The following is a 24,086-nucleotide window of genomic DNA, read 5'->3' as shown; positions in this document are numbered from 1 at the left end:
ATTTTATAAAATTCTAAATAAAATAAAAAAAGAAACATCGCAAAAGTAAAACTACGAACATAAACATATATCACGAAAGTTATATATGTATTTATGTATATATTCCACATGAATACGTTCTGCGTATAAAAATTGCTCTTATATGTGTATAATTCCACGTACAGTTATACATAATTTGAATGTATGAATTTGTCATAATTTAATGTATTTTCAGTGAATAAATGTCAGAAGTTTATAGTATTGAGCCTAAAACATACGGTAAGGTAATTATATGTACAAGTTTAGGTGAGTTAGAAGTTTTACTTTTTAGTAATGAATGCCCAATAGCTTGTCAGAATTTTATTCAGCTATGTTTAAATAATTATTATAATAAAAATAAATTTTTTCGAGTTATCCCAAAATTCTTGATTCAGACAGGGGACCACACAAATACGGGGTTGCGTACGGGAAAAAAATAAATAAATAAAATTAATAAAGCGATGACGTGAGTACGTTATGTATATGTAGATACACAAAAGTGTACGTAAAAAAAATATATATATATATATATATATATATGCGCAACAATGGAGGGGCATGTGTAGTAACGACGTAGACTTGTTCCCCCCACCCCCTGTCCTTCTATTTTGTATCGTAAAATGCTCATACTTCCTACGTGTTCACTTTTTAGACAACGAATACGCATTTAATGAACCTTTTAAAAATGAATATAACAGTAGATTAAAATTTTTATATACGGGTTGTTTATCATTTGCAAATTTAAATATAGACAAACCATCGAATGGAAGTCAGTTTTTCATTACACTAGATAAAGCAGATTACTTAAATAATAAAAGCACGTTATTTGGAAAAATTGCAAAACATAGCATTTATAATTTATTAAAATTTAATAATATAAAAACAAATAAAAATGATGAACCGATAGAAGATGTGCCATATATTGAATATGTAAAAATTATTGAAAACCCTTTTCACCATTTAGTGCCTTATGTTAATTATGATAATAATTCAAAATACGAAAAGGAAAATTTTAAACATGAAACATTAAAAAAAAAGGAGCAAAAAGAACTGAAAAGTAATTTGCTTTCATTCGCATATAGTGACAACGAGTGCGTTGAAGGGGACGCCAGTGAAGGGGACGCCAATGAAGAGGTCGTTGTTGAAGGGGAGGCAGGTGAAGAGAATTCTGTTGAATGTGAGAAAGGTAGCACCACTAGTAACAAATTACGAAAAGATGAAGTTTACATTTTCAAAAATAAGAAAGCGCATTACAATAGCAGCGATAACAACAATTTTGATGAGGCAAATACAAGAATGAAGGAGGAAAAAAAGGATAAAGACAATTCATCATCAATGATCAATAAGAAGGATAACAACTTGAATTTAGAAAAAATTAATATTTTAAAAAAGAGAACAAATGATATAGTAAAATCGAACACTAAGAAAAGTAAAAATGCTTTAATCGTTAAGGATCTAACCGATTTAGTAATACAGATACTGCACGCATAAACGGGTTTAAGATCCCCAAGAAAATAAAATTTCTGTTATTTTGCTTTATTGTGTTTGTTTTTATTGCTTTAACTTGTTTAATTATACGCCGGTTCGTTGTGCCCGATTTTGTCGTATTTTGTCCTTTTCATTCCACGTCGTTCTTTTTTATATTTTTTTTCATTTTTCAGGACGAAGAGTATTTAAAGAAGATGAAAAAGTATAACAAGATGTCCAAAAGGGAGAGGGAAAAACAGGTTATTAACACACACACACACACACGCACACGCACACGTACATGCATGTTAAGCGTTATTTCCTAACCTCAATAATGTAAATGTAAACGTTTGTTTGTTTGCTTCTTTTTTTTTTTTTTTTTTAATTTACGCCTTTTTTAGTCGCTGAAAAAGTTGGAGGAGTTTGATAATCGTCTGAAGGACCTTTTTTCAACGGGTACATTTATCTCCAAATTATTTGTTCATGCTAGCAGTAGGATCCACCTGTGGACTTAGTGCACGCTACATCATCATTACATCATCATATGCAGCGTATTATACGTTATACTTTACACAATGCGTGTTAATAAACATGGTGTGAACACAATTAAGTAAACCCTTTTACAAAATTAATTCTTTAATCAGAAAAAAGCGACGGAGTTATGAAGCACGACTGGTTAAACAGGACGGGTCTGAAGTTTCGCATTGACTCATCCAGTGTAAATTTTGATTTTTGATTTTTATTTATATTTTTTAATTATATTTTATATTTTTATTTTTTATTTTTATTTTTTATTTATATTTATTATTTATACTTATTATTTATATTTTTTATTTATATTTTTTATTTATATTTTTTATTTATATTTTTTATTTATATTTTTTATTTATATTTATATTTTTTATTTATATTTATATTTTTTATTTATATTTATATTTTTTATTTATATTTATATTTTTTATTTTTTTCCTCTATTAAAATATTGATAATTATTAATAGTAATGCATGTGAGTGAATGCCTTTCCAATAGCGTATCTTTCTTAATATAAATTTATCCATTCATTTGTATATTCTTTTGTTTATTTATGTATAATTTTATATTATGTATAAATTTATTGTTAATATATTATTTACTGCTTATTTTTTATAGGCTTATGAGCATGAAGACATTAAAAAAAATGTACGGTTTTTATAAATCAACGTTACTAAACATTGGCATTTAGATCTACCTACTAGTACATGCGTTTAGGCAATTGCCGGCCGACGCATACATATATACATACATACATATATACATACATACATACATATATACATACATATATACATATATACATATATACATATATACATACATATATACATATATACATATATACATACATATATACATATATACATATATACATACATATATACACATATATGCAGATACCTATGCACATGTATTTATTTTAGAACTCCCGTACCTTTGTAAGTATTATATGCCTTTTTCATTTTAGGTAATCGATACAATGGACAATGAAAGAAAAAATTTGTATGATTCCAAATTTAACATGGGGGTAAAACATTCATTTATATGTACATATACATGTGCATATACGCATATACGCTTATATACATATACACATATATACATATACACATATATACATATACACATATATACATATACACATATATACATATACACATATATACATATACAAATATATACATATACACATATATACATATACACATATATACATATACACATATACGCATATATAAATATACGCATATATAAATATACACATATATACATATACGCATATACGCATATATAAATATACACATATACGCATATATGCATGTACACATTTACGTATATATACGTATACCCATTTTATATAAACCTAACTGGAGTAAATAATTGTACAATAAAAAATAAAAAAGTGCAGAAGAAAACAGTGAATTATTGCACTACTGCAGAGTGTTCCTTCCTCTTATTTAGGTTTTATAATTTTTGTTTTTCCTTTTTTTTTTTTTTTATCCATATTAAAGAAATATATAAAACAAAAGGGAGAAAAAAAGGAGAATGATAAGTAGCGATTTGACTTGATAAGAAGAATAAAATTGTATTATCCGTACGCACATATATACGTACACATGTATACATAAGTGTATATATATATATATATATATATATATAATATATATATATACGCAGTATACATAAATACATGTTTATGTATGTATTTATTTGTACACATATGTGTTATGTTTATATATGTTATATATATATATATTTTTTTTTTTTTTTTTTTTTTAATTTTAACGTATTTTTTTAATTTTTTAATCCTCTCTTTTCTTCCTTTTTTTAAACTCAAATAAATTATAACTCATATATATCACGTAAAAAAAAAAAAAATAAAAATGAAATAGCGCTTTTAAATATGTATTTTATTTTAAAGTAAAAAAAAATGGTCTTTCCTTTTTTTGCTTCTTCGCATTTGTTCGTTTTATCCTTTTTCTCATTTTTTCTTCTTCCGTTTTGCTTTTTTTTGTTTTTTATACTTTTTACAAAAATATGCGTACTTTGTAATATGCTTTATTAAAAAATAAAAAATTTACCACCTTGTGCAACTTAAACAGTTCAACGCTTCGACAGAATTGTTCTAAATGAAATAAAAAAAATAAAATAAAATTTTGATATATTTTGTTTTATTTTGTTTTATTCTGTTTTATTCTGTTTTATTTTGTTTTATTTTGTTTTATTTTGTTTTATTTTGTTTTATTTTGTTTTATTTTGTTTTATTTTGTTTTATTTTGTTTTATTTTATTTTATTTTATTTTATTCTGTTTTATTCTGTTTTGCTTTTTTTTTGCTTTATTCCTTTCTGCTTTATTATTTGCTCGAATAACAAATGCTTAAGGCCCAAGTTAGCGTTTTAAAAAATATATAACGCAGAAGCGGTTTTTCTGTTCAATGTGATTGAATCATAGTTCATCTTTTGGGTGAAGCGAAAGTAATATATATGTGCATATGAACACTTGTATACACACACACACATATTTATATATATTTATTTATTTATGTGTACGCACATAGCCACGTTTTCCCTTTTTTCCATTTTTCCTTTTCCTTTAACAGAAAGAAAAAATGGCAAATTATAGTGTCAATGACACTGTTATGATATATGGTCATAAAGCAACTATTGTGGGCATAAAAAATATTATAAATGAAAAATCGAAAGAAGAAACGAGTACAATATATGCAGCAAAATATGCTAATAAAGTAGGCTACACAGGTGGAATATACAGGAAAGAGAAAATATATACACCAGAGGATGGCAGCTTAGTAATATTTTGCTCTTTTAATTCTATAAGACCTTACAGCGGTAATTCATGCTTCCTTTTGCTTTTTAATTAACGGATATTACCGTCATGCATGCTTAACGAAATATGCTTCATGACATGTACATTGTTGCTTTTCTAGTACCACACAAAAATGCATAAAGATTAGTTCTGTTCATCTTAATGAATTTCTTTTTCTCCTTTTTCTCGTTTTTCTTTTTTTTCTCGTTTTTCTTTTTTTTCTCGTTTTTCTCGTTTTTCTTTTTTTTCTCGTTTTTCTCATTTTTCTCATTTTTCTCATTTTTCTCGTTTTTCTCATTTTTCTCATTTTTCTTGTTTTTCTCATTTTTCTCATTTTTCTCGTTTTTCTCATTTTTTTTTTTTTTTTTTTAGTAGTATTCATTTCATTTTATTATTTTACATGACATGTTCATAATTTTTTTTTTCCCCCAATTTTTTTCCTCATTTTTCTTCTCATGTTTTTCCTTATTTTATTTCATTATATATATATATATATATATATATATATATATTTATATTTTTATTTTTTTTTTCCCTCCTGTTCGTTCCTCAAACTCTGTAGAAGAAGAGAGTGCATGTATTTTGATACAAAAAACATTCCGAGGATATCAGTGCAGGAAGGATTTCCACTCCTTCGTCTGTTGCATCGTATGGAGGAAATTCGAACACTTGCATGAAAACATAACCCTGAAAAACCATGAGTATGTACATAAAAAGTATTTATCCATAAGGGGAACATAAAGAAAAGAAGAAAAATAACTCCAAAAGTTTGGGAAATATACTCCATCTTCTTAGTGAACATATATTTATGTGCACATAATACAAACGACCAAAAATAATCTTTTCATTTCTTTCATAGCGGAATTTACAAACCATTAATGAAAACAATAAATGAGGACATAAAAAATGGGAAAATACAATTTACAACAAATTGTCTATCAAGTAATTCCAATCAATTTTCTCGAGTCTCCACAACGTCTTATGAAGTAATTCCACACATACTATTTCAAAAAATTGCCATCTTAAAATATAGAACATATTTATTTCTTGCTTGTTCATGCAAAATCATATTTAAAATACAACTGTTTTTCCTTTGGAAGGGGAAGAAAAATTTATTATTTTATGTATTTAATTGTTTTTTTATGCGCGCATATGTGTGTATATACGTATGTATATATATGTGTATGTATGCGAGTATGCATGTGTGTGTGTATGCGAGTATGCATGTGTGTGTGTATGCGAGTATGCATGTGTGTGTGTATGCGAGTATGCATGTGTGTATGTATGCGAGTATGCATGTGTGTATGCATGCGAGTATGCATGTGTGTGTATTTATTTGTGCACATATATATGCATACTTATGTACACATGCACATGTGCATGCTCGTTGCCTTTTTTTCAAGTCCTCCCAGTGTGATGAGAACGTCCCCAAACTGAAAGACAAAATTGACAAAAATTTTGCTATGAAAATTTTCCACTTTTTCTTAACCACAAAAAATGTAAGAAGCGCAACAAAAAAGTAGAAAAAAAAAAATAAACGAAAAAATAAAAAAAATAAAATATGCATATATATACTCTCGTATACATACATATGTATCTTGTCGTGTTGTGTGTTTCTTCGAAGTTTGAAGGGGACGTGCGTGCCCCTTTTTATGCATTTTATTGTTACAACAATTTTCCCCTCTAATGGTGCATTTCTATGTTTGTTTAATTATGTATTTCTATTATTCTTATTATTACTATTCTTATTATTACTATTTTTATTATTTTTATTATTCTTACTATTCTCATTATTGTTGCTATTTCATTATTGCTGCTATTTCATTATTGCTGCTATTTCATTATTGCTGCTATTTCATTATTGCTGCTATTTCATTATTTAACTTCTTTAGTATGTCCTTCCAAATAGTATGGTGTGTAAGATTTTAAGGAAAACCAAAAAAATGCTTGACGAGAATATAAAGAGTTCAGTTATACACATAGACATGAACACGAAGTCTAAGGACACAAAACTGATTGTAAGATTATAAAAACAAAAGAAAGGAAAGGAAGCGATATGAAAGAATATCTAAAGGAGAGAACGCTAAATTGTTGTGTAACATATTGCACATCCCTTTTTTTGTTTTCCATATGTACATCTCCACTGTTATGCCATGCACTTATGTAATTGCGAACGTTTATTTTTTATTTAATCTTTATTTGTTTTTTATTTATTCTTTATTCGTTTCTATTATTTTATTTAATTTTTTCCATTTTTGAAGATTTTGGGAGATGTCCACGGACAGTTGAACGACGTCCTTTGGTTGTTCAATAGATTTGGTGTACCATCAGCAAATAATATGTTAGCTAGCCAAAAAAAAAAAAATAAATAAATAAAAATAAAATAAGCAAAAAAATAAGTACGTAAAAAAATAAGTACGTAAAAAAAATAAGTACGTAAAAAAAATAAGTACGTAAAAAAATAAGTACGTAAAAAAATAAGTACGTAAAAAAATAAGTACGTAAAAAAATAAGTATGTAAAAAAATAAGTACGTAAAAAAATAAGTACGTAAAAAAATACAAAACAAAATAATGTCCACTTGATTATTTAAATACATCCCCTTTTATTTCATACTTCTTACACGCAGATACGTGTTTAATGGTGATATAGCTGACAGGGGGGAAAACGCTACCGAAATATTTTTGCTTTTGTTTATTTTTAAATTATGTGGTTATGACAGTGTTATAATTAACAGAGGGAACCACGAGTGTTCGTATATGAACGAAGTCTATGGGTTTTATAACGAAGGTATTACTGACTCCAATTATATTTACCTGTCTATTCTATATTACTTATTTGTGCACGTTAGTTTGTGGTGATAAGCGAGCTAGAGGAGGGAATAACTAAAAAGTTTGCAGTGTTGATTTATGCTGATATGTATATATATATATATATATATATATATATACTTATCAACAAATGCGTGCGCATTTATGTGGAAATGTTTTATATCTCGCATATAATTTTTCAGTACTCTCTAAGTATGACAACACAGTATTTGATTTGTTCCAGGAAGTATTCGAATTGTTAGGGCTGGCAGTGAACATTCAAAGTAAAGCATCTTGCATTCTTTTATTTATGTATTCATATAAAGAGCATTTTTGGACCTACGTTCGTTTATCAGTACGTTCATGTAAAATTTTTTTTTTTTTTCCCCTTTTTTATGCTGTTTTTTTCCTTTTTTTTTTTTGTTATTGTCCCATTTCGCTATCGCCCAATTTCTCCAATCACCTTCCTACTCTGTGCAGATCAAATATTCATAGTGCATGGAGGTCTAAGCAGATATCAAGATATAACAGTAAAAGAAATAGATGATCTGGACAGACGAAAACATGAAATTCTCCACCCGGAAAAATATGAAGATACCATAATTTTTGACCTATTATGGTCTGATCCTCAAAAAAAAAATGGAATTGGAGAGAATGCTAGAGGAAATAATTGTATTACTTTCGGACCTGACATAACAGAATTATTTTTAAAAAAAAATAATTTTGATATTTTAATTAGATCTCATCAAGTACCTAAAATGTTAAAAGGTATTGAAAGTCATCATGATGGGAAATGTATTACTTTGTTTTCTGCTTCTAATTATTGTAACAAAATAAAAAATTTAGGTGCTGCAATTATCTTTAATCAAGATTTAACTTTTGAAGTTCAAGAATACATGTCCCCTTCCCTTGACATTATTCGAGAAACGTTTGAACAAAACCAAAAGTTGAGAGAAAAAGTTTTGCATTCTTCTAAAATACTGGAGCTCGAAAAAAACGTAAAATTTAGCCTACCCTAGCTTGTTTCATACTCGCATGCATAAGTGGATACACAAATAGATAAACATATAGATACAACTTTATGCGTGTGTGTTTATATGCGTGTGTGTTTATATGCGTGTGTGTGTATGTATGCGTGTGTGTGTATGTATGCGTGTGTGTGTATGTGTGTGTGTGTATATGTGTGTGTGTGTATGTGTGTGTGTGTGTATTACGTGCACACTGATGTACAAAATGTTTGAGTTCTTTGAACACTGATATCTGCATATAGTTTTTCGCATGTATGTTGTTAAAGCATATATGTGTATGGTTATTTATGTGCATATATTTCTGTTCGTATATTTGTCGTTTTACTATATTTTTTATTTTATTTTATTTTTATGTTTTGTTTTCCTTTTTTTTTTTTGCTCTGTTTCGCAGGAGCAAAGAAAAAATAATAGATTGTCAACTGAAGGTCTCATGAATGATATTTTGAGTTGCTTGAGTACACTAATTTGTCACGAAAAAAATTCCCTATGGAATAATTTATACAAAAAGGATACAGAAAATACAGGGATCGTTCACATAAATATATGGAAGTAATTTATAAAATGAAGAAGTATACTTGTATTTTTATTTTATTTTTTTTGTTATTTTAGAGGTTTTCTTTCTATTTCATCATTTTACTTGACATAATCTTATTTTTTTTTTTTTTTTTTTTTTTTTTTGTCCTCAAAGGGAAGAACTAGAAAAGCTGAGCAAGACGAAAAAAGTCCCATGGTTTTATTTATGTAAAAAATTAAAAATGATAGAAAATGATTATCATGTTAATTATAACAATGTCTTAAGTAGGTTTAAAATAAATTATGCACCGAGCGAAAAATTTATTAATTCTGAGTGGAAGAATGAGTGCTTTGAACATTTATATGAAGCCTTGCTTAAAGCAGACCTGAGTTTGAGGGAAACCTTAATGATCTTTGACAAAAATTTAGATGGAAAGGTATCCTTTTCGGAATTCGAGCAAGTGTTAAAAGATTTAAATATTGGTAAGAATTTTTGCGAACATAATATGCGTGTAGTTTGAAACGTTCCGTTGATGCACTGTTACGTCGTTGCGTCGTTACGTTGTTACGTCGTTACGTCGTTGCATTGTTACGTTTTGCTTTAAGAAGACTCTATCTGCTATTTATGCTGTTCTTTTTTTTTTTTTTTTGCCCTGCTTCATAAGTATCTACGTCGGCGTACATAATTACACACACACACACACACACACACTTAAATACTCATATGATCGCTCCCCCTTACAGATCTCTCAAATGAGCAAATAAGAATTTTGGTTAGACTAATCAACAGTAATTCCCTATGCAACCAAGATAGTGTACAAGAAAATGATAAAATTGATGTAGCTGAGTTTATTGGCAAAATGAGAGTATGTTACCGTTTGTCTATAAATAAGGAATATATAAATAACGATAAGATAAATAAGCTTATTGAAACAATTGGAAAACACATATTATCTGATAGTGCAGACACAGCTAACTTTCATTACAAATTTTACGAAGAACAAGATGAAAGGGACAATTCGGAAAGAAGAAAAAGATCTAGTGTTATTAAATCAGTTGCTTTATTTCAAAAATTTAAAAATTATGACCATTACGGGAATGGTCAGAACTTTGCAACGAAAAAAAAAAAAAAAAAAAAAAAATTATATTGCGAGAACTCTGGGAACAAATGCTCCTTTTATGTCCTGTTTCTTCGTATATGTGTTTATGTGCATATGTGCGTATGTGTATATATAATTTATATATATATAATATATATATATATATTTTTTTTTTTTTTTTTTGTAGGGTATTTGGATTATGATGACTTCGTTAAGGCAATTAAAAGTTTCGGCATGAGCAAGATTAGCAAGGAGGTGGAATTTGAGGTGGACGATGGGATTTTAATGGAAGTAATAAAGAGCAATTAAGTCAAGTCATAAAATGGCCAACATGCAATCATGCGTTTGTATATATGAGTGTGTGTATGCTCATTTGATCACTTATTGCAAATCCAAGAATCCGATTTTAACATTTTTATTTTACATTTTTGCATTGCAGTTTTATTGAAATTTTTTTTTTTTTTTTTTTTTTTTTTTTTTGTAGCTAGCCAAATCCATAGACATAACAAAATCATCAAAGATTAATTTTCTGGAATTTTTGCAAGCCTTTTATGTTGTAAACAAAAGTAAATATAATTACGTGGACGAGGTAAAAATGCTCGTTTATTTTTGTCTCCATAGGGCAGTGTCTATGCTGTCTTCACACGTTCATTTACTCATTTGTATGTTTACTATTTGAACATTTGCTCATTGGTATACTTAATCATTTGTTCATTTACGTATTTGCTTATCTGCTCACCTCTCCATTAGCTCCTCGGTTTTCCCATTTATTCTTTTGTTTACTTTTTTGCTGCAGATATGGTGCCATATATGTACCGTTATTTATGAAAACAAAATTACCTTAAACAAATGCATGAAATATTTAGAAGATACAATGCAAGGGAAAATAACGAGTATACATTTTAGGTATATTCTGTTGGAGCTAAATAAAATTTTAGAGGAACAAAAACATGAAAAGTAATCTTAAATGGCAAAAAAGGAAACATATATATTATGACCTTTTTTTTTTTTTTTTTTTTTTTTTTATTATTATTATTAATATGTTAATGTTTAAATTGTGTTGCTAATGTTTTTTGCAGTTTTTCTGAAATTTTTTCTTTTATAATGCATACATTATACCATCATTCGTATTTTTTTTCCCCACATTTATTTACTTATCTTGTCATTCCTTTGTCATTCCTTTGTCATTCCTTTGTCATTCCTTTGTCATTCTTTTGTTATTCCTTTGTCATTCTTTTGTTATTCCTTTGTTATTCCTTTGTTATTCCTTTGTTATTTTATTTTTTTATTTTTTTACGTCTTCACTTAATTTTTCGAGTTTTCTTTTTCCCATTTTTTCATTTCTTTTCTTTTGTCCACTTTTAAGGAACAAGCCCCTAACGGATGAGCAAATCGATTTATTGGCATACACAGTGGAAACAGATGAAAAAATAGACTATGTCGAATTCTTAAACTCGTTTAAACCTGTTTATTACATATGATTAAAAAGATGATGACATAAATTATTATATAATCTCATTCTCTGTAGTTTTATAAACTTCCTTTTTTTTTTTTTTTTTTTTTTTTCAATGTCTTTTTCCTTTTTACGTGTATCTACAAAGCAAAAACAAAGAAACAAAGCAGAATTTCGGTAGTTGCAAATTTTTTCATTTTTTTTTTTTTTTTTTTGTTTTATAACTGTAAACCTGAGAAAATTTTGAAAAGAAGATGGTCTTATTTGCTTTAAAAAAAAAAATAAAAAAAAAAAATAAATTTAGCTGTTCTGTCTTTTTATTTTCTTTTATCTTCTTTTTTCTCCCTTTTTCTCCCCTTTTTTTTTTTTTTTTTCTTTAAGACCTCAATTTCTTTACTTTTAAATATAAACTTCATTTGAACTAGTAAAATTCTAAATAAACAATTTTTTTTTGCAAACATGTCCAAAGTGGTAGACGAGCTTACGTTGTTCTTAACCAGCTTATCGGTAAAAAGGAAAAGAGAAAGCAAAATCAATAAATAAAAAAATGTAAAAAAAAAAATAAACAAGGAAAATCAATGAGCAAAGCAATCCAATGAAGAAAACAAAATTATTATGCCTTTGCAATAAGCTACAAGGCTATCATTATAAATATTAGAAAAAAAGAGTGCACAAGTATTATTTTAAATATGTGCGCAGAAATGGATATATTTTTTTCTTTTTTTTTAAGAAAGGATCGGATACGGTAGACATAAGTGATTTGCTCGATTCAGGTTAATAAAAAAAAAAAAATAAAATAAAAATAAAGAGTAAAAGGAACGAAATGAAAATGAGTGTAATGTAATTGTAAAGTGATTGCAAAATTACTGCAAAGTGAAAACATAACAAACAGTTTACAGTTGCATGCACAATCCTGCTGATTTTATTTCTTTACAAAGGAATTGCTGACAAATCTGTAATTATAAATATAAAGGAGAAGCTAGGGGATAGTCCGTGGAACATACAGAATTTAATAGACGTAATTGAAAAAAAAAGAATGGAAAAAAAATAAAAAAAAATATAAAAAATGAAATAAAAAGAAGAGTACAATTAGGTTAGAATAACACTGAGAAGAAAGAAAAAGCCAAATTACATTTTGCATTAATGTACTGTGCTTCATCTCCCTCTTTCTTTCGTTGCGGCTATACACCCATATTTTAACTGTCTTTTTTTTTTTTTTTTTTTTTTTTTTGCTGTAATGTATCCCCACCCCCACTAACAGTTAGGCTTAAACATAATTCAAAAAGACAACAACAAAAACGATAATGACGATAATGAAGATAAAGACAACAACGCCAACAACGATAACAACGACAACAACGATAACAACGACAACAACGATAACAACGACAACAACGATAACAACGATAACGAACTAGAGCAGAAACATGACAGCAGTGACAACATCATATCCGAAAGTGAGGAAGCATGTGAGGAAGCATGTGAGGAAGCATGTGAGGAAGCATGTGAGGACGCATATGGTAGTGAACAGAAAGCTACAGGGGAAAATCCAAGCGAAGATGACGAATTTTACAATAAAAAAATAAAATTTAATACTTGTGAAAGTATAGAAGAAACACTCAAGGTCATGATACAGGGAAATTTCATTAGTTTACACCCTATTGTTAAGGAATTTGTCTTGTTATTATCCTTTCTATTTAGCTGTATAAGGGCGGAATGCAGCAAAAATGGGGACGAAAATACACACAGTTATAACAATGGCTATGATATTGGAAGTGGTGATATTGGGGGTGAGGACGTTGATGGCGATGGAACTGATGATAGTGATAAAAGTAAAAGAACATTTTTTCGGAAAAGGGCAATCAAGCAGCACACAGTGGCGGGAGACACAAATGACACAAATTTATGCACAAGTCAGAATAAAAAAAAAAAATTCAAAATAAAATTTATGAACATGCACAGTGAAAATGATAGTACCTTTTATACAAATTTAAGTTCAAAAGAAGAAGATAATATATTAAATAAAGATGCTTCAGATAGCATTTTTACCAAGTACTTTTATAAAAAGTCCAGAAAGAATAATTGCATATGTGAATTGAGCAGTGACAATATTTTTGGCTCAAAGTGCAGGGAAAGGGACCTCACAGGGTGTAATACGCACACCAGCTACAACAGAAACTATTATGAAAAATACAGACAGTCGTACGACAAACCATACCTCGAAGCGCACTGTAAACCATTTAAGACCAAACCGGATAGATACCTCCACCAGTGCTGCTTTAACGAGAGCATGCTGAGGACTGGTGCCACATCCATCCTTTTCAAGTTAAGTAAAAAGGACAAACAAGAATATAACATAGAGGATATTGAGCAGGCGCTAAATCAAGAGAATATAAGCAAAGTTTGTGAGAGCATTTACAAACACCTGCACAAAATAAGAAAAATGAAAAATAGTCAGTTAATAAAAAAAAGCATAAATCTTATAATGATACTGCTATACCTGACATATATATATTTCGGTTTATATTTCCTCAAAACGAAGAATATATACATGAAGTTACACAATTTGTATAAACAGTTCATTGAATATAAGAACAAGAATGATAATATAAAAAATAAATTAAAAAAAAAAATGGAAGAATATTTAGAAGAATTAAAAATTAACGAACAGTACATAGAAGAATGTGAGAAATACAAAGGTGGATACACAGAATTGAAAAAAGAAAATGAAAAACTAAAAAATTGTAATAATGTTATTCAAAGATTAAAAAAAAAGATTACTTTAATGGAAAATGAAAAAATTATGATCATCAAAAAAAAAGAAGAATTAGAATTCATTATTAAACAAAAAAATATATTAATAGAGAGTAAAAATAAAATAAAAGACAGTGAAACAGAAATAAAAAGAAATCATTTTAAAAAGACAAAGTTAGTCCAAAAGAAGGATTGCACTATATCGAATACCTTTAAAAATACTATCACTACCAGTACATGTAGAAACTTCATTAATCATAAGAGAGGGCACTCATCAGAAGAAAAAAGCACAATGCTAATGGGGAAATGCATGGAAAATAGTTATCTACACGTAATGAATACCCACAACACGGGTGGAAGTACATACTACAAGGAAACGCAGGTTGGGAGAAGGATCTCTGTAGCAAGCAAGGCTGTTCAGGCGGTAGAACCAACTTCGTTAGGGTTACATCCACTGGGGAAGGTAGAAGCAGAAGGAGTAAGTAACACGGGTAAGGGAGACACAGAAGGAGAAAACAACACAAAAGGTAAAGCAGAGTACGGGCAAACGAGGGTGAGCAAGAAGGGGAGGGAGGGATCTATCCCCATAGGAGGGAAGAGCAATCCAAAGGAAAATATGACAAAATGTAAAAATGACGATTCAAAAAAATCATGTATATATAAGAATGGAACAGGTGTATATACCTGTAGGGGTAATCCTTTGTTAAATATGCCATCAGGTGAAGAAGCACATGGTAGAAGTATTTTAAGATATAATGATAATTATTTTATGTTGTCCTCTAGATATGAAAGGGAAAATTGGTCAGAAAGATTAACTGAGAGTAGATTTAAAAAGTGCTATCTTCATTATGAAGCAGCAAATATGGAAGGAGCAAATGAATATATTTATAATGAAATAATAAATATGAATAGGAGAATATTCATTGAGGATATATTTCATTACTTAATAAGTGATTCTCACATTTTTAAAGAATTTGTATTCGACAGAATGTTCATTTATGAAAGTTTTAATTTTAATTTTAAAGAGAATCGAACTAATGGGTATAGTATTTTAAATGATAACACCCTATGGAACAGCATTTACTATTTTGTTAATTTACTTGTTCGTCTTTCTCGTACATTTTGTAATATCAAAAGTATTACATACTCGAGTAAGGAATTTATTAGTAGTGATTTCAAACATTTGGACGAGTTTTTTCATTCCATTATTTTTAAGGAGCAATATTTGACCCAAGGAGGGGATGATTATCCCTGTTCTTCGGTGAAATATATGAGACTGATGAGACACATCTTTCATTTAATATGCGAAAGGAATACCTATTTATTAGACTTGAACAGAATGGATGAAAACTTTGATAAAGGTACTGACAAAGAACAGATCAGTGCAACGTTTTTAGTAAATGATGAAATAGATCCATTACCATCCAACACAACTCCTTTTTTTTCTTCATATATTTTTAATCGCAATTATGGTGGAAGTAGGGGTAGAAGCCTTTATATGGTTGATGGCGTTGATATGGTTGATGGCGTTGATATGGTTGATGGCGTTGATATGGTTGATGGCGTTGATATGGTTGATGGCGTTGATATGGTTGATGGTGGTGATATGGTTGATGGTGGTGATATGGTTGATGGTGGTGATATGGTTGATGGTGGCAATTACCATCATGATGATGGCTATTATTGCTGTTATAACAAGGATAGAGGCATCCATGATGAGTTAATTCACAGAGGGAGATCACAAGTAGACATGATTTTAAAAAAAAAAAAAAAAAAAAATTGTATTGGTATCTTCCTTCCTCTACTTAATAAACAATATTTTTTGCGTACTTATAGTATGAAAGAAGAAGAAAAGAACGCTAAAATTTTGTACAATAAAATGGATCAGACATGTAAGAACCTCGACCACATAGGATCAAAAAACACAAACAATAACAACTACTCCTTTTTGTGCACACAGATACAACATCCTAACACCATTGTCAATACAATTGATTACAAAAATATTAAATCAATTGCCAAAGAAATGCATCAATGTAACATGAAGAGATACAACCATACTCAAATGCACTCTAGGAAATGTGTTCTCACACGTTCTGCAAGTGATGGCTGTCTTTACAGTAGCATTACACGTAAAAGGCGCTCTGCACATACACGAAATGCTGCTTATATGTTACATGAATTGCGCGCATCGCCTATTCCGCGCAACTCTGACTACGTACAGTCACACAGAGAACACCTAATCAACATTTCCTTTTTAAAACCCCCCTTTTACAAAAACTTTTCAAATGCCAAGTTTACAAACTTTTACATCAACGCGAACAGTCAAGTTATATATGCTTCTAATCTGTTTGAGTGTGAAAAAGGTTATTTCTATTTACGTAAACATATCAGTCCAATTGTGGCCTGTTCAAGTTGGGCAAGTCCAAGTAGCATCAATTCAAAAGCCAACATGAGTTTCCACGGGGAAATCTTTCAACATGTGAGACACAAACACAAATGGTATGAACACGCAAGGAAGAAAACAAAAACAAATAGCACCATACAAAGCGCAATAAACACTGTAAAGTCAAAAGTACAGGGAAAACCAAAAGAAGGAAGGGATAAATTGCTACCTTATCAGAGTTATCTGCTCCATTTGCCTGAACAAAGCAATAATAAAAATCTCTTCCTAAAAAGAGAGCGTATAAATGATCAGAAAAAGAAAAATGCTAACAAGCGTTTACGTACATTAACAGATATCATAGTGCACGGAAGAGGTAAATATTTAACTAACAAGAAAAAACACACAAGATGGAAAGGATTAAAAAAGAACCTCCATTCTAGAAGGGAAGAAAGGATACAAATACATGCAGATAGTGATATGGCAGAGAAGAGAAGACGTAGATATATTATAAGGAAGCAGATTTGTCAAAAGAATGTACAACAGGTTAAAGGATATGTGTTATGTTCAAGTAAGCAAAACGGGAGAAGAGATCGAAAAGATGGAAAAGGAGAATTAAAAGAAAAGGTAAACCTTAAGAACAAATTAACTATGGTCAATATGTTCAACTTCAACAGAGCATTACACCTGTCCCTGTTCATTAAATTGATAAAAAGAACTAGTCATATATATAAGGAAGTGTTTCTAACGAATATACAAGATGGTAGGTTTTTATCTAGTGATGATAATATTATAGTCATAAGGTATTCTAGTCTTAAAAAAAAAAAATATAGCAATGATTTTCACGATGAAATTAATCCATTTATAAGGAGGATATACTTTACCCCTACGTTACACAATTGCCTCTTCTTCCCATTTTGTTCTACTTTCTCACGTATTTATAGAGCCTTTAGTTTGCTAAAAAGAAAGAAAGAGCATTTTAAAAGGAAGAGTTGTCCTTATATCGTATGTCCTAACGCATCTGGTATTTCTTTGCTCAAGTGGAGTGATGTCAAAAGGAAAAAGAACAAAAAAAAATATAAAAATCGACGTGCAGTAGTGAATACCAACTACGGTACCGTTAAAAAGGAAGAAGCAAAAGAAAGGGAGAAAGAGTGGCAGCAAAACAAAAAGCATCTTCATAAATATGTCAACACAAATTACTCATACCACTTAGCAATAACAAAATCCTTACGCATTTTGGCCTTATCGATATTCGTTCTTTTTCTCTTCTTGGTAGATGCTTATATGCTAAACAGTTATATATTTTCTTCTCTCTTTTATTTCTTATGTTTCTTGCTGTTCCTTTTTATGTCATTATTTAGAACCATGTTATATATAATCATCACTCCTTTAAATAAAAAAATTATAACACAAGAAGTTTTAGACTTTTTTTCCATTCATCTTGTTCAAATGATCAATTACTTACGCCTGTGTCTGTATCGGGATGGTACTTACATAGAATACACATAAAAGGGAATGGCACTTGAAGATACATGTGCATGTGTTACTGTGCATGTGTTACTGTGCATGTGTTACTGTGCATGTGTTACTGTGCATGTGTTACTGTGCATGTGTTACTGTGCATGTGTTACTGTGCATGTGTTACTGTGCATGTGTTACTGTGCATGTGTTACTGTGCATGTGTTACTGTGCATGTGTAACTGTGCATGTGTAACTGTGAATGTGTAACTGTGAATGTGTAACTGTGCATGTGTTACTGTGTGAGTTTTCCCATATTCTTACGCACCTCTCTTATCATTTTTTCTTTTTTTTTACTTCACTCATGTTGAGAACGTTAAATTTTAAGTAAAGACTTTTGCTTTGTGCAAACAGTTCAATATGTAACCACGCGATCGCCTTGTGGATGGGACAATACGAGGTTAAGTCAGACGCATGCAAAAGGAATATGCGCTTGTCCATATATGCATACCCTTTTTGCGGACGGAGGAAAACGAAAAAATAAAAAAATAAAAAAAATAATAAAATAAAAAAAATAATAAAATAAAAAAAATAAAAAATTGTAGCAAGAAGGGGGGAAAGCAAAGAAGTATATCCATGTGAATATATATTACTGATTCACTAATTTACAAACTTATAGAGAAGGAATAATGATTTCAAAAATTCACTCTTAAAAAAATAAAATAAAAAAAAGTTTTCCTTTGCTTTGTAATGTTAGGTTAAAATTATGTAGGAGTGTCCATGCATATGTAAAAGATAGGTCATTAGTATTTCCCTTAACTTGTTCATATTTTCTTTCTCCTTCTAAATATGTTTGCAGTTGCCTTATACTTGATCAGCCTGAGAGAGCGCAAATTTACCTTGTGAATGAAGCCATTTTCTGCATGAAGGGGGAAAAAATAAAATAAAAAAGAATAAAAAATAATAAATAAAATAATAAATAAAATAATAAATAAAATAATAAATAAAATAATAAATAAAATAACAATAATTATGTACTCAGTGATAACAATTATTATAATAAAATGTTCTCCATTCGCATACAGAAAAATATTACATATAAATTTTGAATGCTTATAAAGCAGCCGCACAATGCGCTTGTCTTGACATAAAAACAGGTTTACATTATTACGCATTTACATGTGCCCGATTGAGCAATGGCGTCTGACCGCTCTTCTTTCAGTACTTACTACTAGGATTAGCAATAGGATTACCACTAGGATTAGCAATAGGATTACCACTAGGATTAGCAATAGGATTAGCAATAGGATTAGCAATAGGATTAGCAATAGGATTAGCAATAGGATTAGCAATAGGGTCAACACTACGTGAACTACGACCGAACGAGTGTTTTTTCGCTCCTCGTCTCATAACTCGAGCCGGGGCTCTTATAAAATCCTCCCACTTCTTATTGCTCGAAAAAATATTTGATATAATTTTTATTCTTCCTAACTTTTTGAGTTGCGCCTTAACATTTTGTCGAATAAGAGTAAAGAAATAATAATTCTTAATAAAATTTTTTTTTTTTTTTTTCAATTTTTTTAATCAAAGCATTTGTTTTGTAGATTCGTTTCTTTAAAAACATTAAAACGTTGTTGTATTTGCTGAATACATGTTTTCTCACCTTATCAACGAAATTGCTCTTATCTTTTTTAAGTTTAACAGCGCGTATATTATTTTCTACAAAGCAGTTTCCATCGCACACAAACTTTTTACAGTGTCTTATGGTACAGATTTTGTTGTTCGGATTGTTACCTCGTGTAATGAAGGGCTTCAGAGCGGGGGTGGTAGGAAAAGCGGATGGATCAGCAAAGGTATTTCCACTCGGATTAGTAGCTAGGTCAGTAGGGGGGACAGCTATCATTTTCTCTGATTCCTTATCTGCACTAATACCCCCTCCACTGCTACTACGTCTATTATCTCCACTGCTACTACGTCTATTATCTCCACTGCTACTACGTCTATTATCTCCACTGCTACTACGTCTATTATCTCCACTGCTACTACGTCTATTATCTCCACTGCTACCACGTCTATTATCTCCACTGCTACCACGTCTATTATCTCCACTGCTACCACATCCATTACCTCCAATGGTACCCCCTCCTCTACTAACTTGTGCTCCCCCTTGAGCCAAATAAAAATTGTTGTTCAGTATGCTGTTATGAAATCTATGATTTATTATGCTAATTTTTATATTATCTATATTAGAAAAGTTTATAATATTATTATGGGTATTTACATTACTGTTTAGTTTGTCACATGCATTATAATTTTCATTAAAAGGAAATAAATCTTCTTTACTTCTAATACAATGTGAAGTTTGTTCATCACACGTAGGAATCTCCACTGCGCTGATGGTACATACTGCTTTGTTTAAACAATCATCCGGAGTGTTGTTACTTCTTCGTCTCTCTACATGATTACCACTACTACTACTACCGCTACCACCACTGTAATGCGTGTGCACATTCTTTTCCATTTTTGTAACCGAGCTGCTTAAGTTGTTCCACTTCATTTGAACAATTTTTATCAATGGATACCCCTCTTTTGCTCCGACGTTTGGACTACTATCATGCTTCAACATGTCTTTTATGATGATCCTACCCTGTTCCTCCTCAGTTTTACCATCATGTGTGTCTACAGTGTATATGATGTCCACATTTTCTCTTTTCTTTCTTTTTAATTTACTAATTTCCTGTTTTGTCTCAATTATGTCATATGTGCCAAAATCCCGCCTGTCCTTAGAAGAGGCATGAAGCGGATACTGATTTTTATTCAACTCCGTTAAAGGATTGAACAAACTAGTATTCTCCTTTGAATAGGACCAAGTATTATTCGGAAATCCATTTTTTTTTATTTTATTTTTTGTTCCATTTATGGTGATATCCAAATGCTGCTGTTTCTCTTTTTCGACTGCACTGTTCAGAAATTTCAGAAATTTTTTCTGACTTTTTTTTTTCATCTTGTCATTTGAGGGTATTACTGTAACCCCCTCGTTTTCGTTATTAGATGGGTACGATGTACTAGGACTCTCCTCCATTTTAGTGGAAGATCTGATGACATTCTTTTTTTTTTTTTTATCAGTTTTTTTCATTTCTTCATTTTGGACTAATTGGATTGAATCGGTGCTATTTAGCAGGGTCTTTTTTAATTTGAGCAAAGTCTGATAGTAATTTAAGTTTTGTTCTTTTTCTTTACTATCATTAAGAGTGTAGTAAGTACGTGCATTTTTCTCATATTTAATTATATATTTTCGAAGTTGTTTTGCTAAAATTTTTTTTTTTTTTAAAAATTTTTTTAATAAAAATTTATTTTTCTTACTATGTAAAAATATTTCATAAATATTTTTTTCCTCTTTCTCTACTGTTTTTAATTTTTTTATTTCATCAAAATTGTTGTGAACAAACAATTTTAAATTTTTTAAAAATTGAGCAAAATATTTTTTAGAGTAAAAATTTGGAGGCACCTTTAGATTATTCATTTCTGTAATTCTTTTTATACCTTTCAGCATATTTTTTTTCAATTTCTTTAAAACTTTTTCGTATCTAACTATATGATATATTGTCTTAATTTCCTTCATCTGCACCACATTCCCTTTGTAGCTCTTTGTGTTTCCTTCTGCATGTCTGTTTTCAGTGCAGAACAAGTTGTTCGTCCGTTCTGCGCGAGACTGCCTCGAGTTCCCTCCAGCGTTGCTCCTAGTACTGCTTTTGACGATGCTGCTAACATTGCTCCTGACGATACTAACATTGGTTTTGTTGTGAACCAACCCAGTTTTTCCCTCTTGCATCCCTCCCTCCTCCGCGCTTGCAGTATTTTCTGCTACTGTGCCTTGGCTCATTTTCTCTTTTTCTCCCTTGCCACATGTGCCGCTCGTACCGCTTATGCTTCTCACGTGGATATTATCCTTATCCTTCTGGTCCACTACTGTCAGGTGAACGGTCGAATTTTCCCCCCCTTTTACTTCTTTTGAAGCATATTCTGAGTTATTATCTTTTTTAGTCTTACTCATCATTTCCTTTTTTCCTTTTTTTTCGGTATAATAAGAGGAAACGGAAGAAATTATGTTAGATGAAGAGGAGAGAGTAAGTATTAGCGAGTTGTCGACTGAATTGTCGACTGAATTGTCAACTGAATTGTCGACTGAATTGTCGACTGAATTGCTGAGTGAGTTGTTGAGGAAGCTTGCTACTGAGCTGGTATTTTCGATGAGGATGTTGCTTGCGTGTACGTTTTCTTCAGATGAGGAGGTTCCTTCTCCACTTCTGTTATTCATAATGGGTAAGCGACCTTGCTTTACTTTACAGTAACTGTTACTATTGTTCCCTACTGGGGAGTACTCACCCCAGGAAGCTTCACTATTACTGTTGCGGGGGATTCGAAATATGCGTTCAGATACTCTATTCTCTTTGACAGTCTTTTTCTTGTTTTCTATGTTAAGAGACAGGTGTTTGTTAAAAGTAGTATTCTTGGTTGTTGCATGCAAATTTTCCTTTTTCATTTTATGCGTTTTTATTATATATTCCTTCTTTTTGCCTTCCGAACTGGACATCCGTGTGTCTTTTACCAATATAGCTTCTTTAGAAATTATTTTTTCTTCATATTTACTTCTACGTAAAGGTATTATTAAGTCCATAGTAACAGTTTCTTTTACATGGTCATTGTTCTTTTTACTCTTCCTGTCTATCATATTTAAATATGAATCATTTTTGTTTCTATTTATTGATACTACTTTATTATGTTCTTTAAATATGGTGGTGCCCCTACCCCCTTTGTTTTCATTCGAACAAAAGTTTTTGTTACCCCAATTTTTTATTTTATGTATATTCTTACCATATGTACATTGTGTACTATAGTTTTTATGATAGATATTATTATCCCGAAACTCCTTCTTAGGATTAAATGAATTTATGTCAATCATTTTTTTAGTTTCTTTTAATTTTTCATCTATCTGGTTTGTATTTTTTTGTTCATATAATTTCCCCCGCTTTTCTATTCCTTCTTTTCCCTTTGTACTTACTTCTAATCTTTCTTGAACTAATGTTGTACTTTTCTTTTTTACCTGAACATGATCCTTTTTTGATTTCTCTATCTCTTTTTTTTTTATTGATGATTTTTCTATTTCATTTATGCAAAAAGAGTGGTAAGGAAATAAATTTTTTTTTTTTTTTTTTTTTAAATTTTTCATATTGCTATTTTTGGATAAGTTTGTTCTTAAATTTTCCAGTATGTGCAGCTTTTCTTTTTCCGAAATAAAATTCTTTCTCCCAATTTTTGTTTTCTGCTCGTTGGATTCGTTATTATCCTCTTTACTCTTTTTGTACAACCATTTCTCTTTGCATTTCTCTACTACTTCCTGCCCCTTAGAACTTCTTTGCTTTTTTATTTCTTCATATTTTTTAATCAACTCCAAAACGTTTTGACCCCCATTTAAATTATAGAAAAAGCTGCTCTCCATTTTTGTTTGTCCGGTTGGCACTTTTGCCCATCCGCGCTTGTGCGGCTATATATGTATATAAATGTGGATTTATTTATGTGTTTATTTATTTTTACGCGTGTGTATATGTGCGTAAATGTGTATACGTTTATGCATGTCCGCCGTCCCAATATCTTTAGGAAAAAAAAAAAAAAAAAAAAAAAAAATTGCTACAAGAGAACTGCATTGCTAATTTTCTGTCTATATACATGCATGTGCACG

General features: G+C 30.0%; 2 protein-coding genes across 2 annotated transcripts; one reads left to right on the top strand and one right to left on the bottom strand.

Moving 5' to 3' along the window:
* Window positions 1–221: 221 nt before the first annotated feature.
* Window positions 222–18,285, top strand: MKS88_004990 (uncharacterized protein; the record flags this gene model as incomplete). Its single annotated transcript, XM_067218209.1, has 28 exons — window positions 222–441; window positions 671–1,485; window positions 1,680–1,745; window positions 1,887–1,941; window positions 2,130–2,203; window positions 2,636–2,665; window positions 2,988–3,047; window positions 4,622–4,868; window positions 5,408–5,546; window positions 5,705–5,831; window positions 6,249–6,344; window positions 6,738–6,863; window positions 7,107–7,186; window positions 7,474–7,634; window positions 7,858–7,938; window positions 8,135–8,652; window positions 9,074–9,231; window positions 9,371–9,678; window positions 9,940–10,296; window positions 10,483–10,586; window positions 10,780–10,884; window positions 11,092–11,252; window positions 11,662–11,751; window positions 12,174–12,255; window positions 12,479–12,521; window positions 12,687–12,766; window positions 13,010–18,160; window positions 18,250–18,285. The coding sequence occupies 28 exons, from the start codon at window positions 222–224 to the stop codon at window positions 18,283–18,285; spliced, it is 9,570 nt and encodes a 3,189-aa protein (XP_067071366.1).
* Window positions 18,286–19,170: 885 nt separating this feature from the next.
* MKS88_004989 (uncharacterized protein) lies at window positions 19,171–23,846 on the bottom strand (the record flags this gene model as incomplete). Its single annotated transcript, XM_067218208.1, has 3 exons — window positions 19,171–19,265; window positions 19,576–19,852; window positions 20,010–23,846. 3 exons carry the CDS (start codon window positions 23,844–23,846, stop codon window positions 19,171–19,173), a joined length of 4,209 nt encoding a protein of 1,402 aa, XP_067071365.1.
* Window positions 23,847–24,086: the final 240 nt, after the last annotated feature.

The sequence above is a fragment of the Plasmodium brasilianum genome, chromosome 13 (genome assembly GCF_023973825.1).
Source record: "Plasmodium brasilianum strain Bolivian I chromosome 13, whole genome shotgun sequence".
Taxonomy (NCBI): domain Eukaryota; phylum Apicomplexa; class Aconoidasida; order Haemosporida; family Plasmodiidae; genus Plasmodium; species Plasmodium brasilianum.
The sequence above is the reverse complement of the archived record's forward strand: the minus strand, read 5'-3'. Positions and strand labels throughout refer to the sequence as shown.